Source organism: Vipera berus, assembly GCF_964194415.1.
Source record: "Vipera berus genome assembly, chromosome: 6".
Classification (NCBI taxonomy): Eukaryota; Metazoa; Chordata; class Lepidosauria; order Squamata; family Viperidae; genus Vipera; species Vipera berus.
The window spans coordinates 55,909,765-55,923,317 of record NC_138208.1 but is presented as its reverse complement, the minus strand read 5'-3'; the positions used below and the strand labels follow the sequence as shown (position 1 = coordinate 55,923,317).

Here is a 13,553-nt window from a genome sequence, read left to right as displayed (position 1 = left end):
GATTTGCCATAAATGGAAAATATTTAGTTTTTTTAATCAACGTTTCAACAATATATGCTCAAGATGTTTTACCTTTGAAAAACTGTTACAATTCTGCAGTGTTATGCATTTCACAGAGGTTTTGTGAGCACTGACTGATTTCACAGGTGCTGTCAGCTTTCTTAAATCATAATGGTATATTTTTCCACGAGAAGAGCCAATAGTCAGTGAATTTCCTTCAGGCATGAATTCTACTGCAGTTAGAGGAGATTCTGCTACTAAAGTTCTCAACTGCCTTTATATGTCAAATAAAGATATTGAACACAAAAGGGGGGGGGGAAACCATAAGAATGTTACATACGGTTTTTAAAATAAAAACTGTTATCTTATTGAGTTTTTTGTTGGGTTTGATCTGGTTACATCTGTATATCTGACCCAAGATTATTCAGTGGGCTTCATGGCCAAAATAAGACTTGAGACACACAATGAGGACCCAGATTGTTGGGGGCAATAAGCTGACTTTGTAAAAATGCAGCTTCGGGGGCCCCGAAAGCCCTATTAAGCAGGTATATACATAGAATGAAGGCTATTGCTAAGCACATTGTGCTTTAGATTGTAAGCCGCCCTGAGTCTTTGGAGAAGGGCGGGATATAAATGGGATTAAAAAAAATAAAAATAAAATGTTTTCCCGATAAATGATTATCTCTACCAATATGCCCATTTTATCTTTTTAGTTTTATTATTTATTCATCTTATATTTAAATATTAATGCATAAAGTTAATACACAAAGGTCATCATTCTTCTAGTGGAAGCATATCCCTAAATACTGCTAGTCGTGATACCTTCTCAATTTTGACAAAAATTCAAGTATGTGGCATGGCAAATTGAACTCTCGGAGGCAATATCCTATACCTTATTTGTGGTTTCTGCTTAAGATTTTCTTCTCATACACTCCAACCATTATAGGTTCAGAATAAAAACAGATTTAAGGTTTTAATTGTCTGTGACAGTACATAAATAAACTTTAGGGCATCAGCACTGGATTTTCTCCACTTTTCCCATTTGATTTAATCAATCTAATAATAAATTGCAGAGAACTTCATATTCAAGATTTGACATATGAATAATCATTTTCAAGTTTCATCACTATAATAAGGTTATCTTTACTGAAGCAAGCAAGGTTTTTATATATGAAAAACATTCTAAAAACAATTTTCAAACATACTTTTGAAATTAAAATGAGTTTAGTTTCCTTAGAGAGTTCATGATGAAGGTTTCACAATATTTTGGGTTAGATGTAAATTTATTTATTAAATATATCGGCAGCCCATTTATCAAGTGACTAGCTAAAAGCTGTTATTTATTTTGTAAATAAGTACACTGACAATTACATATTTACCTTTTACTTGCTGTGTCATAGAGAATTATTCTTTTATCTAGACCTACAGTTACAAGCAGCAACTCACTGATGGGAGAAAAACAGATTTCATAAGCTGGAGCTTTATGAGCATTTTCAAAGTTATGGTATGGAGTTTGACTGTTGACATCCCATAGGGTTACAGTTCCACTGTCAGAGACGCTGCCCAGTAATGCTTTTTTAAAGGGAGAATATTTCAAATGGCGTATTGGCTGTAAGAAAACAAACAAACAGCATTCCATAATTTCTATTTCAACTGAAGTTTGCCTTAGCCAAAATCCAACTCTAAAAGTTTAAGTCAAAGTAATTAGTGGCACATGTTCATAATGTTTAATGTGTAGGGAGTCTTTTAATCAAAGACTTCAAGTTGATGCATATTTGTGTTAAACGTACATTCCCAAGATGTCATAATATTTTATTTTTAATCCTATTAATAAAAGAATTTATGTTTTTTAAACAACAGTTCAGGATCAAATAATCAGCTAAACACTACTTGAAATCTCAAGTTATAAAAATCACATATGCAAGCAAAGGAAAATAAAAACTTCTATAGCAGCCTATAAAGTAGCCAAGACATCTGGAAAAAAATGCGACATTTTTAATTATTTAAAAAGAATTGTAACACTTATACATTTCATGGGATCTCTTTCAAAACAAACTGGCAAAACCTACCATTTCTTAAGAACTGAAGGCCTTTAAGGTGAGATATATTTTTTATTTCAGTCACTACTAAAAACATTTTATTTCATTTAGAAGTGTAGCACTTGTAATTTGGAAAGAATGGTGCATAAAAACTGGAGTGTTTTACTAAATGTGTTACTAAATGAAGTTATTTCATAAACTCACCCATTTAAAAAAAGCAATATCTCTCACATTAATGCATAGGAGGCCAGATATTGTTGTTCCAATATAAAATCTATGGAAATACAGTACAGGTAGTCCTTGACTTACAATAGTTCATTTACTGACCATTCAAAGTTACAATAGCACGGAAAAAAGTGACATGACCGTTTTTCACACTTATGACTGTTGCAGCACATAATCAAAATTAAGACACTTGGCAACTGACTCATATCTATGATGGTTGCAGTGTCCTGGGGTCATGTGATCACTTTTTGTGACCTTCTGACGAGCAAATTCAATAGGAAAGACAGATTCACTTAACAACCGTGTTACTAACTTAATACCTGAAGTTATTCATTTAACAACTGTAGCAAAGAAAGGTCATAAAATGGAGCAAACTCACTTAACAAATTTAGAAACAAAAAATTTGGCCTCAATTGTGGTTGTAAGTTGAGGTCTACTTCTTTACAATGAATTGCTGTACAGGCACTGATTGGAAAAAAAAGCACTGGTGCCTTTGCAAAAGGACTTTGTGTGTATATTATTCCCTTTTTCATATATTATGAAAAAAAACATAAATCCTAATGCAGCATTTTAATAAAAATTCCACTCTTGGATGTCACCAAGAAAGAGGAAAGAATATTAAAGATGGCTTAAAGTATTAACTACTCTGTGAGACATTACCCAATGGTCTGCCCCAAAGATGTGTGTTTATTTTTTTTCTCAGGATTTTTCTTTTGTTTGTTGCATTTGTTGCTAGATCTGGCCTATTTTCAAATTTAATATTCTGCCAGTTTCTTGTCCCACACAAAATCTGGCTCTGTTTCTTTAGTTTTGGAACACTGAACAATAAAGTTCTCCCTTCTTTTCCTTAATGATTTTCCAACATTAAGTTGAGTTGAAAAGAATAACAAGTGAGAGAAAAAACATGCAGAACATGTCTTTATATCATATAGACTTGTATCAAAGCACAGCAACCTATTTTTTTTTTCCTTCCCAAACTATGGCAGAGAACTCAGCAATGCCACCTGAAAGAACGCAGGGGTTCAATTCAAGAGAATCTTTCAATTCTCTTAGGGATGCACTGGGAGATATTCTTCCCCTCTTCAGACCCAAACCAGAAAAAGTCATTTTTAAAATATACAGACCACACAAATTAGGTCCCAGTTCTCCTGCAGAGAACTGAGCTCTTTCACTTTATTTGTTTCCAACATTCTGTCAGGTTGGAAAGAGTGAAAACAGTGGGTCACAGGTATGGTTTTTCACTAAAAAGCACATTTCCTCTTGTGGCTCAACACTGTGGTCATAGCATAATATATAGCATTCAGAGAAGAGATTGAAACTGACACAATATCCAGTAGTGAGAAACAGAAAAGTAGTACCTGAAAAACCTTTAACTGAACGTCAGCACTGATACCACATCTTTATTACAAGAGCAGCCCTTTCAAATGTTTAGTCAGCAATTCTGCCATATACGTTTCACTGGAGTGACATGCAATTAAAATTTAACAACTTTTCCAAGGTAGGCAATTCTGCAATAATGGAAACTTTTGAATCCTGACAAGAATGCCAAGCTTAGTGTCTGCTTTTTATTGCTAATTTTTTTTCCAAGACTGAGGTTGTGATTCAGCAAGATATTATGAAGCTAAAATTGAGGGAATAATGCCTTTTTTTAACTCCATGCATTCTTTGTTACCACAGAACATACTTTCAATGGGATTATTTTCACAATCCTTCATATATTAGACATTTAGCAAATTTTGAACACACATTTAAAAACAGTGTGCAAAAATGCTGGAAGAATCTGGGGGGGAGTGGGGGCTACTAGATTCTCTCTACCTCCATGAAGTCTGCCGACCACCTCTTCATAATTACAGGTGGGGAATATTTTTATTATGGTGTTACATTTATATCCCACCTTCATTTATATAATTTAGAATATTATACACAATGCCTCTACCATCTATTTTTCTTGCAATAACCACCCTATGAGATGGTTTGGACTGAGAAAGAGTGGCTCAAAGTCATCCAACCAAGCTTTTGTGACTAAGGGATGACCAGAATTCAATCTCTCAGTTTCTAATCCTTTGCATTTTAACCACTGTTCCAAACTGGAACATATGCATCTTTCAGAGGTTAAAATGAACATGAAGGAGTTTTGAAACAGCTATACAAGAAAATCAGAAATGTCAGAGTAAGTCCATTTACTGTCGGAATATGGTGTTCTCAACACACACACTTTAAATTAGGCTACTTCTTCAAAACTTTAGAAATCACAGGTAAAGTTTACATGAGGAAGAAGACTTTAAATATTTTGTTCCAGTGTTTTCATGTCCTATTATAAAAAAAAATTCTTTTCTACTTTCCTTTGTTCCATCTTGTACTTAAAATAAATAATTTATTCAGGTGGAGTTTCAAATAAACAAGCAGAAAATCTGAAACCTTTCATGTTTCTACTCATAAATTGCATTAAAAAGAATAATTTCATTAGCATCATATATTTTATATAACTATTTAAATTTCATTTATCAATATCATAGCAAATAATCCTCATTTCACTTTCATCCCTGAGTCATAAATCCCTATATTTTACAATAAGATGGATCTAGATTAAGAGCAATTGAAATTTTCTTCAGCTGGCTATAATGAAAGGTTATAAAAGTTACAAATGGCAAAATAAACCACAGCCAGGAATTTAAACTACACACAGAAAAGTCCAATTAATATAATCCAGCTATATGCCTTTTAGCACCTTGTCACTAAAACTCCAATCTTTCATTCCTATTTTCATTGCTTTGGTCTTTAAACAAAATCACATTGTCTATCAATAACTGTCAGACACAGTTTCCCAAATAAGCCACACATAAAGCAAGCAATGACAACTTTATTAGCTCTGCTATGAGGTGGCTTTTTAAAAAAGAGCAAACTGACTATTAAAAAGTTTGCATCAATATACGGTAACTGATGGATGATAACAACAAATCAAAAACATCAGTTTCTTCAACCTGGGATTTTGCTTTTAATGAACACAATGCCACGATCATATCTTTTGCAAAGTTGTGCTGTGTAATATTTAGTTTGTTCAGGTTACTGAAAATGAAAAGCAATATTTCTTATAAGAAAGATGCAACAATATACCTAAAAATAGGTTATACCATTAGCATCTGCTTTTCTGTTGTTATATATCAAAAGAATCCCACATTTTCATACATATTATCCTGTAAGTTTTATTCAAATACAATTAAATAGAACCAACCAACTTTCCATTTATGTAAAAAATCATTATCCCTCTAATTTGTCACAAATTAGAATATGATAGCATTATTTGCAGAAGATACTCCCAGCTTTTGAAAGCTGGATATAAAATTGGTGTTCAAGTTGTACTATAGACCTTCTGTAAGATTACCATAGAATTCATTAATGGCACTAGGAACAGATTGCTGTGTCACTGATACATACCTGTGAGCTTCCATGACCAAATGGAGTGCTGGATAAATTTGTACCGATACTATGCAGGATAATTTCACCACTCATGGATCCTGAGGCAACATAGCAATCATTCCAATTAAATGACACACAAGTTATTTCATCTCTATGATCCTGAAGAAGAAAATATGCAAGCCTTAATTTAGTACAAGACTCATGTGGCTCTAAGGAAATTTTGAGATTACATAATCACTATTTTACATGGCACTAGCCTCTTTTATGGTAGAAACTTCCACAGAACCAAATGGGATTTATGCTTTAGGTTTTTTATCAATATTTATACACCACATATATGCAAGACTTGTCCTGCTACATGTCTGATTTTTAACAATCCACATTTTTAATCATCTGAATTTGAATTCAAGTCAAACTAGGGCAGACTACCTGTGGCCTCAGGATCTAATGTAGATCCTGAAACACTTCTTTGTGAATCCCAATCCTACTGTGATCACTACTGGTGAAAATCAATGATACAATTTCTCACAATTCTGAAGGAAATACATTAAACCAGGGGTGTCAAACTGTCAGCCTGCGGGCCGGATGCGTCATGCGGAAGCTGCGCCCACCCCATTGCCGGCAATGACAAAACCATCCCGATACGTTGCACAACGTCATGGGGCGTCACAAGTTTGGCATGTCTGCATTAAACAGTTCTGCAAATTCTATAATAGGCTTAAAAGAGTTTTTTAAAAAGGTAGCCCTATCTTCCTAATGTTATTCTTCCATTCTTTGGAGCTCTTGCATTCCCACAAAAATATTAAGTGCAGCCTTCAGTCTCTAAAAGGTTGCCAGCTCCACCTCCCTGGAATGGTTATCACTCTCTATTCAACCAGTATATTCGTATGTGCTGTCTCTCAGAAATGATTAGATAGCAAATTCTTGTTCAAATATCTGACTTTTTCTTTATTCAAAAGCTGAATCTCAGCAGGAATAAGACTTGCCCAATGCTTTCTGAACTGGGAGAAAGTATTTTCCCAAAGCTATAATACAGATGAAATCTCCAATCAGGCCCCCTGATTATTCATACAATGTCTCCCTCCTTTAATCAGAGTACCCCTGGATCCTTCCAGGCTTTTCCCTATCTTTCACTAAGAAAGTTGCAAATCAGGTGCAAACAGATCCTAAAAAGGAACCACTTCAATCATTCTTTTTACAATGATTTCTGCAGGAACACAGAGATAGAGCTTTGATCCCTTTTCTCTCTACTTAGGGAAGGATCCAGCTCTTGCGTCCAAATTTCCAGATCGTCTTTCTTATAATGTTTCTCCATAGTCTATCTAATTATACATCCTCACATGTACATTCACTGCACAGTACTGAAAGCATACAGTACCAAGTAAATTGTATTTAATTGTTATCCCACCACTGATCCTTCTTCATTCTGACAGAAGCTGTTATTGGAAGTACATGTCAATTTCTAGTAACTGTGTCTTCTCTGTAACTCCAGATGCCATCCAAATGATTCTGAAGGGTTTATATCTCTGGAGAAGGGCAGGGATGACACACTGAGATAAAGGAAAACTTCCCATGATCACTGGTTGGGGTAATATGACCCTTTTCTACTAAAGTAGACAGTTGAATAGCCCTGCCTTCAGAGAGCGCACTGTCGTGCCTTCCCTCCTTATTTATATTTATATTTGATTTGAAATATTTGTTTCACCTGCCAGTTAAAATATAGTTATTTTATATTGGTTTTGGTTTAACTGTAATATCTCCAGGGAAATTTTTTGAATTGTAAACCATTGTATCAAATGTCTGATAAATTCCTAGAATAGTTTGCATTCTAAAACAGAATAATCTCTAAACAGTGCAATTCAGTACACACTGATATGAATCCACATCCAACAAATTATGCTAGAATATTTGGAGGAACAAAGAAAATGTCTAATGCCTACCCAAATCTGCTAAAGCAACCATGTGTACTAAGAATGTTGCTGACCATAATAACAGCAATTTTTTTAAATTGACACTAATCTGCAAGATAATGACGATGGTTAAAAAAAATAAGAAAGCAAAACATAAGCCTCAAACTTCAACACAAAGCCCTAAGAATATATCAAATTTAACCAATAACATTCAACTAAAGAAAAGATTAAAAGGAATGAAAATTTGCCTCTGAAGCAACTGATAGCAATGACTGTTCCTGAACTACAGTATTGTTGCATATTTACTAACCTTTAGCACAGAATAATATGGGACGCGGTGGCTCAGTGGGTTAGGACGCTGAGCTTGTCGATCAGAAGGTCGGCAGTTTGGCGGGTCGAATCCCGAGCGCCGCGTAACAGAGTGAGCGCCTGTTACTTGTCCCAGCTTCTGCCCACCTAGCAGTTCTAAAGCACATAAAAATGCAAGTAGAAAAATAGGGACCACTACAGTGGGAAGGTAACAGCGTTCCGTGCGCCTTTGGCGTCTAGTCATGCTGGCCCCATGACCACGGAGACGTCCTCGGACAAGCGCTGGCTCTTCGACTTTGAAACGGAGATGAGCACCGGCCCCTAGAGTTGGAAACGACTAGCACGCATGTGCGGGGGAACCTTTACCTTTACCTTTAGCACAGAATGATCTATCTAATAACCATTAATCCAAACTATAGTGATGGGACTTATAAGCTTCATCAAATATATTAACTGCAATATCTAGCTCTCATAAACTTCACTTTTCTAGATGGCGATGAGCTTCACCCTCAAATTACTGAATGCTTCCTCGCATCAAACAGAGAGGGTCTTCACTAAGATCCCCAGAGCCTTACCCATTGGCCAGACTCTCCAAAAAATATCAAAGGCCAGACTGTAATAGCGGGGGACCTATATTCTAATTACTTCAGACTGAAGTTCTTCAGGCTCTAAAAATTAACAATATTTTGTAATAGAACTGAAATTATCCATTAGTAAAGAAATATGCACACACATACAAAACTGCCATTCTCAGAGCCTACGTAAAACATTTTCCAACATTTTGCAAACATAAACATTGTATTTTAACACAATGCAGTTCCAAGAACTGCTTTGCTTCCATAGTGTTATTAATGATATTTACCTAACAACTGTCAATCAGTCTTCCCTATTGTTAAGTCGTGGGCTCTTGGGTGCAGAAATGATGACACGAGGCTGAGTACAGGATAACTCATACTTTATTCTTGCTAGAACTGTACTGAAACTTGGGCTACAACCAGCCACAATATATAGTCTAGCTGCTAGGCAGCAGCCAATAGGTTTGAACCTACTCTTGCCGCCTGGGACTAGCCAATTGCAGGACCGGAGACAGCTAGTCTGGGTTGCTGGAGAGCCGTTAGCTGCTCCAGTAACGCACATGGTGTATCACCACAAGCCCAGTACACAACACCTATAATCCTAAATTTGCACATACACAACTGTCAAAGTATTATCTTCCCAAACACATAATACTTATCATTTTGCAATTATAGAAATCGGCACAGCAACTAAATTCCATAATCAAAGAAAAATAGGTACACAGAGATTAATAACAGATTAGGATTAACTGCTCCCAAATGCAAAAGGTAAAGGTAAGGTAAAGGTTCCCCCGCACATGCGTGCTAGTCGTTTCCGACTCTAGGGGCCAGTGCTCATCTCCATTTCAAAGCCGAAGAGCCAGCGCTTGTCCGAGGACATCTCCGTGGTCATGTGGCCGGCATGACTAGAACACCAAAGGCACACGGAACGCTGTTACCTTCCCACCGTAGTGGTCCCTATTTTTCTACTTGCATTTTTACGTGCTTTCGAACTGCTAGGTTGGCAGAAGCTGGGACGAGTAACAGGCACTCACTCTGTTACGCGGCACATGGGATTCGACCTGCCAAACTGCCAACCATCTGATCGACAAGCTCAGCATCCTAACCCACTAAGCCACCGCGTCCCAATGCAAAAGACTGTAAATTAAAAATTGTAATTGTACTTTGCTATTTTTCCTTAACTTCTTTTCCAGGCCAATCTTATATTTTAATTAAAACACTTGGAACACTTTATAAATATACATAAATACTGAAATAACTTACACTCTTGTGTACCAATACAGGTAGTCCTCAATTTATGACCACAATTGAGCCCAAAATTTATATTGCTAAATGAGAAACTTGTTAAATGAGTTTTGCCCCATTTTATGACTTTTCTTGCCACATTTGTTAAGTGAATCACTGCAGCTGTTAAATTAGTAACATGGTTGTTAAGTGAATCTGGTTTCCCCACTGACTTTGCTTGTCAGAAGGTCACAAAAAACTGATCACATCACCCTGAGACACTGCAACCATCATAAATGTGAGTCAGTTGTCAAGCATCCGAATGTAAATCACATGGCTATGGAGTGCTGCAATGGTCGTAAGTATGAAAAATGGTCATAAGTCACATTTTTCAGTGCTGCTGTAATTCTGAACAGTCACTAAGCAAACTGTTTAAGTTGAGGACTACCTGTATATATGAGTAACACTTATTTATTTGTTAAGAGATAAAACCTTTCATTGGGGCAATGTAAAATAGCACGTCCTCCTTTAATTTCTATCTGCACAATAACTATGAGGAGTAGGCAATGTTGTGAGAGAGGCTACCTGGCCCAAAGTCACCTGATGAAACTCTATGGCTGAGAATCAACCTGAATCTAGATCCTCCTGGTCCGAGTCCAACATCTTAAGCAAAACACTCTATTTCACTTCACTAAATTACACTACACATCACGACAATTGTATTTATCTCGCTCTATGATGTGAGAGATTTATTCAGATAAAATAAGAGTATCAATGTCAGTTGAAAGTATCAGATTTAGATTTGAGAAGGAGTATAAATTTTTCCATCACGGCAATAACTGCTCACTACTTGACTGTAAAGTCTGTGTAATATAATTAATTAGCACCACTGCTAAATAGCTATCATTCTGCTAGCACAAAAACATCTGTGATGTAAAATATGAGTTACATTTTGATATTTAAAGATTGGAGTATAAACCTAAATATTTACAGATGATATTAATCTCATATATATTAAATGACAAAAAAATCCCATAATACAATATTGTATCTTACCTTAAGAGATCGGTGAAGTTTTCTGTATTTTAAATCCCAGATATTAACAGTGCTATCAATTCCTCCACTTGCAATATACACTGAATTCGAACTCAAGCTTATACATGTTTGCTTTGCCTGTTTGGCAATAAATTAAAAAAAACCATCAAGAAAATATCAACATCAATTTTAAACTAGGATAAAAAATTAATACAATCTGAGGCACTAATATAGATCTGATTAAAATAAATGACGTTTTGCATTTTAAGGAAATGAAGTGTTCAACAAATATGACACACACAAAATAAAATGACATCTTCATGATGGATTATTCAATATATAGTTTGAATTAATTTACCAACACCATACCACAAAATTAAAGTTAGTAGGAGCCAATAAAAGCTCATTTTGATGTTTTTCCATTAATATCAACTAATTAGTTTCATTAATTAGATTTATATCCTGCTTTTCCTCAATGAACTTATGGAACTATACACTGTACTTTTCCTTCTATTTTCCCCCCACAACAAGCCTGTGGAGTAGTCTGCTTGACAAAAAGTTGACTGGTCCTAATCTATTCAGCAAGCTTCTGTGACTGAGGTTGAACTTAGTCCAACACCTTAACCATTTTATTACTTTTAGCAGCAGAAAGATTAAAGACAAATTATAGCAATTACCTGCTCTTTCAACAATGTACTATGTGATTGATGAGTAATAATTGTTCTGGGTGCTTTTTAAATAGAAAAGAAGGATCAAAATATTTTAATTAAATAAATGAAAATGGATGTCTGAAATAAAAATCATAGAGCTAATAAATAACAGCCTGTCTACCAAAGTGTATATTAAGTGGTCCATGAACATTTTAATTTATATTGCTGAATAATCATCCATTCCCTTTCATTGCTTTTCCCTGCAGCCTTCACACTGTGAAGAAGTTTGAAGACAATTATACATTTCCTTTGACAAATGAAACAATTCTTCATTTATAAAAATAGACACCACATAACTGTATACAAGACTGGAAACAAATCATTTTCAAAACATTAATATCTCTAAGTAGGTGAGTAGAGTCATAATATGGCAACAACAAGCTATGCCAGGTCAGAAGAGGTTAGTGCTTAGATAAGAGGCAATCAGGAAATCTTAAGGCTATAGATTAGAAGATTCTCTTCCTCCAGAATATTTTTTTTCAATGAAAAGCAAGTTTCAAATGTTGTGTTAATAAAATCACATCACCAGGAGCTGAGCTTAACTCAAAAGAGCCTGGATGGCTTTCTTTATAACTTAAAGCCATTGTGGATTATAACAGAAAAGGCACTGATTTGGGAATACCACTGGCAAAAGAACATACACTCTGAAATGTGTATTGATTCTACATACTATCAGAAAGATCTTAATGAGAACAGAGAGAAGAAAATGTCATAGTTAATAACAGCTTAATTTTTGAAGGCAGCCTTATTAATGTATTGCAGGATTATTTTAACCACACAGATAATAGCCAATAACACAGCTACAGACAATAGGAATTATGATTACATAATTTACTATAACTTATTATGATTATAAAAACAGCAGAAAGTTATGAGTTCAAAAACTGCAAAGAATCAAGAAAACATTGCTTTTAAATGGGTTGCAACTTAATCTGATGTCCAATAAGAAAAGTGATCATAAATCTTATATATGGCTTGGGTCTGGGATATCTGAGGGAACACTTCGTCCTGTGCGCTCCCACGGGGAGGGCCTTCTCAGGGTGCCGCCGGCAAAGGATTGCCGGAGGGCGACACCCAGGGGGAGGGCCTTCTCTGTGGGCACGCCTGCCCTTTGGAACCAGTTACCCATAGAGCTCAGGACTGCCCCAGATTTTTGTTCGTTCTGCCGGGACCTGAAGACCTGGCTCTTTGAGCTTTCCAGCCAGGACTGAGAACTTTTAATTTTTAACCTATTGTAATTGAGTTTTTAATTAGTTAAGGGTTTTAGATTTTAATTAAGGATAATTTAATTTATTTTAATTTGTTATTAACTTTTGTATTGTTATATTGTTTTAATCACCTTGTGAACCGCCCTGGGTCCTACGGGAGAAGGGCGGTATATAAGTTTAAATAATAAATAAATAAATAAATAAATAAATATATGACTTGTTTTAAAAAAGATTTAGAACAGATTATTTCAGCCATTAGTAGCTGAGACAGAGCAAATTATTGTTCAAATGTGGACAATATTCTAAGCTGGAATAAATCTAAAATTGAAGAAGAGTTTTCTAATCTCTACTAGTGAGTAATGAATACTGTATTACAGAACAGCAACAAGTGGTTCCTGGATTGTTTACAATATTTCCTTGATTTGATTTTAGGGTATCAGGTTTTGTTCTAGACCAGGGGTCAGCAACCTGAAACAGTGAAAGAGCCACTCAGAACCGGTTCCCTCACAAAAGGAAAAACTGGGAGCCGCAAAAAATGTGTGCGCATGCACGTACATGCGCACATGCGCAGAACAGGGTTTCACTGAAGAGTGGAGCCAAGGTGAGATATGCACCTATCCTGCATATTTGAATTGATTGGTAGAAATTTTTTAGTCCTTTTTTTTTTTGGGACTGCACATGGCAGAGGACTGGGAGCCACAGGAGACGGCTGAAAGAGCCGCATGCGGCTCCGGAGCCGCGGGTTGCAGACCTGTGTTCTAGACCAATCCTTGTGAATTAGCTTTGCTGCTATTATATTCTTACGGTACAAGTAGAGATCATATTTCATGTTTTTCATTGGAAACATTCTGTGCTAAGACCAGCAGGTCTTTTTCCCTTACTTTTTATTTTGGTGGAGAGG

General features: G+C 35.7%; 1 protein-coding gene across 1 annotated transcript in view; it reads right to left on the bottom strand.

The window, feature by feature from the left end:
- Nucleotides 1-13,553, bottom strand: part of NEDD1 (NEDD1 gamma-tubulin ring complex targeting factor) — a 49,505-nt gene that overhangs the window by 25,641 nt on the left and 10,311 nt on the right. The window contains exons 4-7 of the mRNA XM_081331986.1: nucleotides 10,756-10,872; nucleotides 5,700-5,840; nucleotides 1,380-1,609; nucleotides 73-274 (exon numbers count right to left, since the gene is read on the bottom strand). Of these exons, the coding sequence (XP_081188112.1) occupies nucleotides 73-274; nucleotides 1,380-1,609; nucleotides 5,700-5,840; nucleotides 10,756-10,872 (690 nt within the window). The remainder of the gene's footprint in view (nucleotides 1-72; nucleotides 275-1,379; nucleotides 1,610-5,699; nucleotides 5,841-10,755; nucleotides 10,873-13,553) is intronic.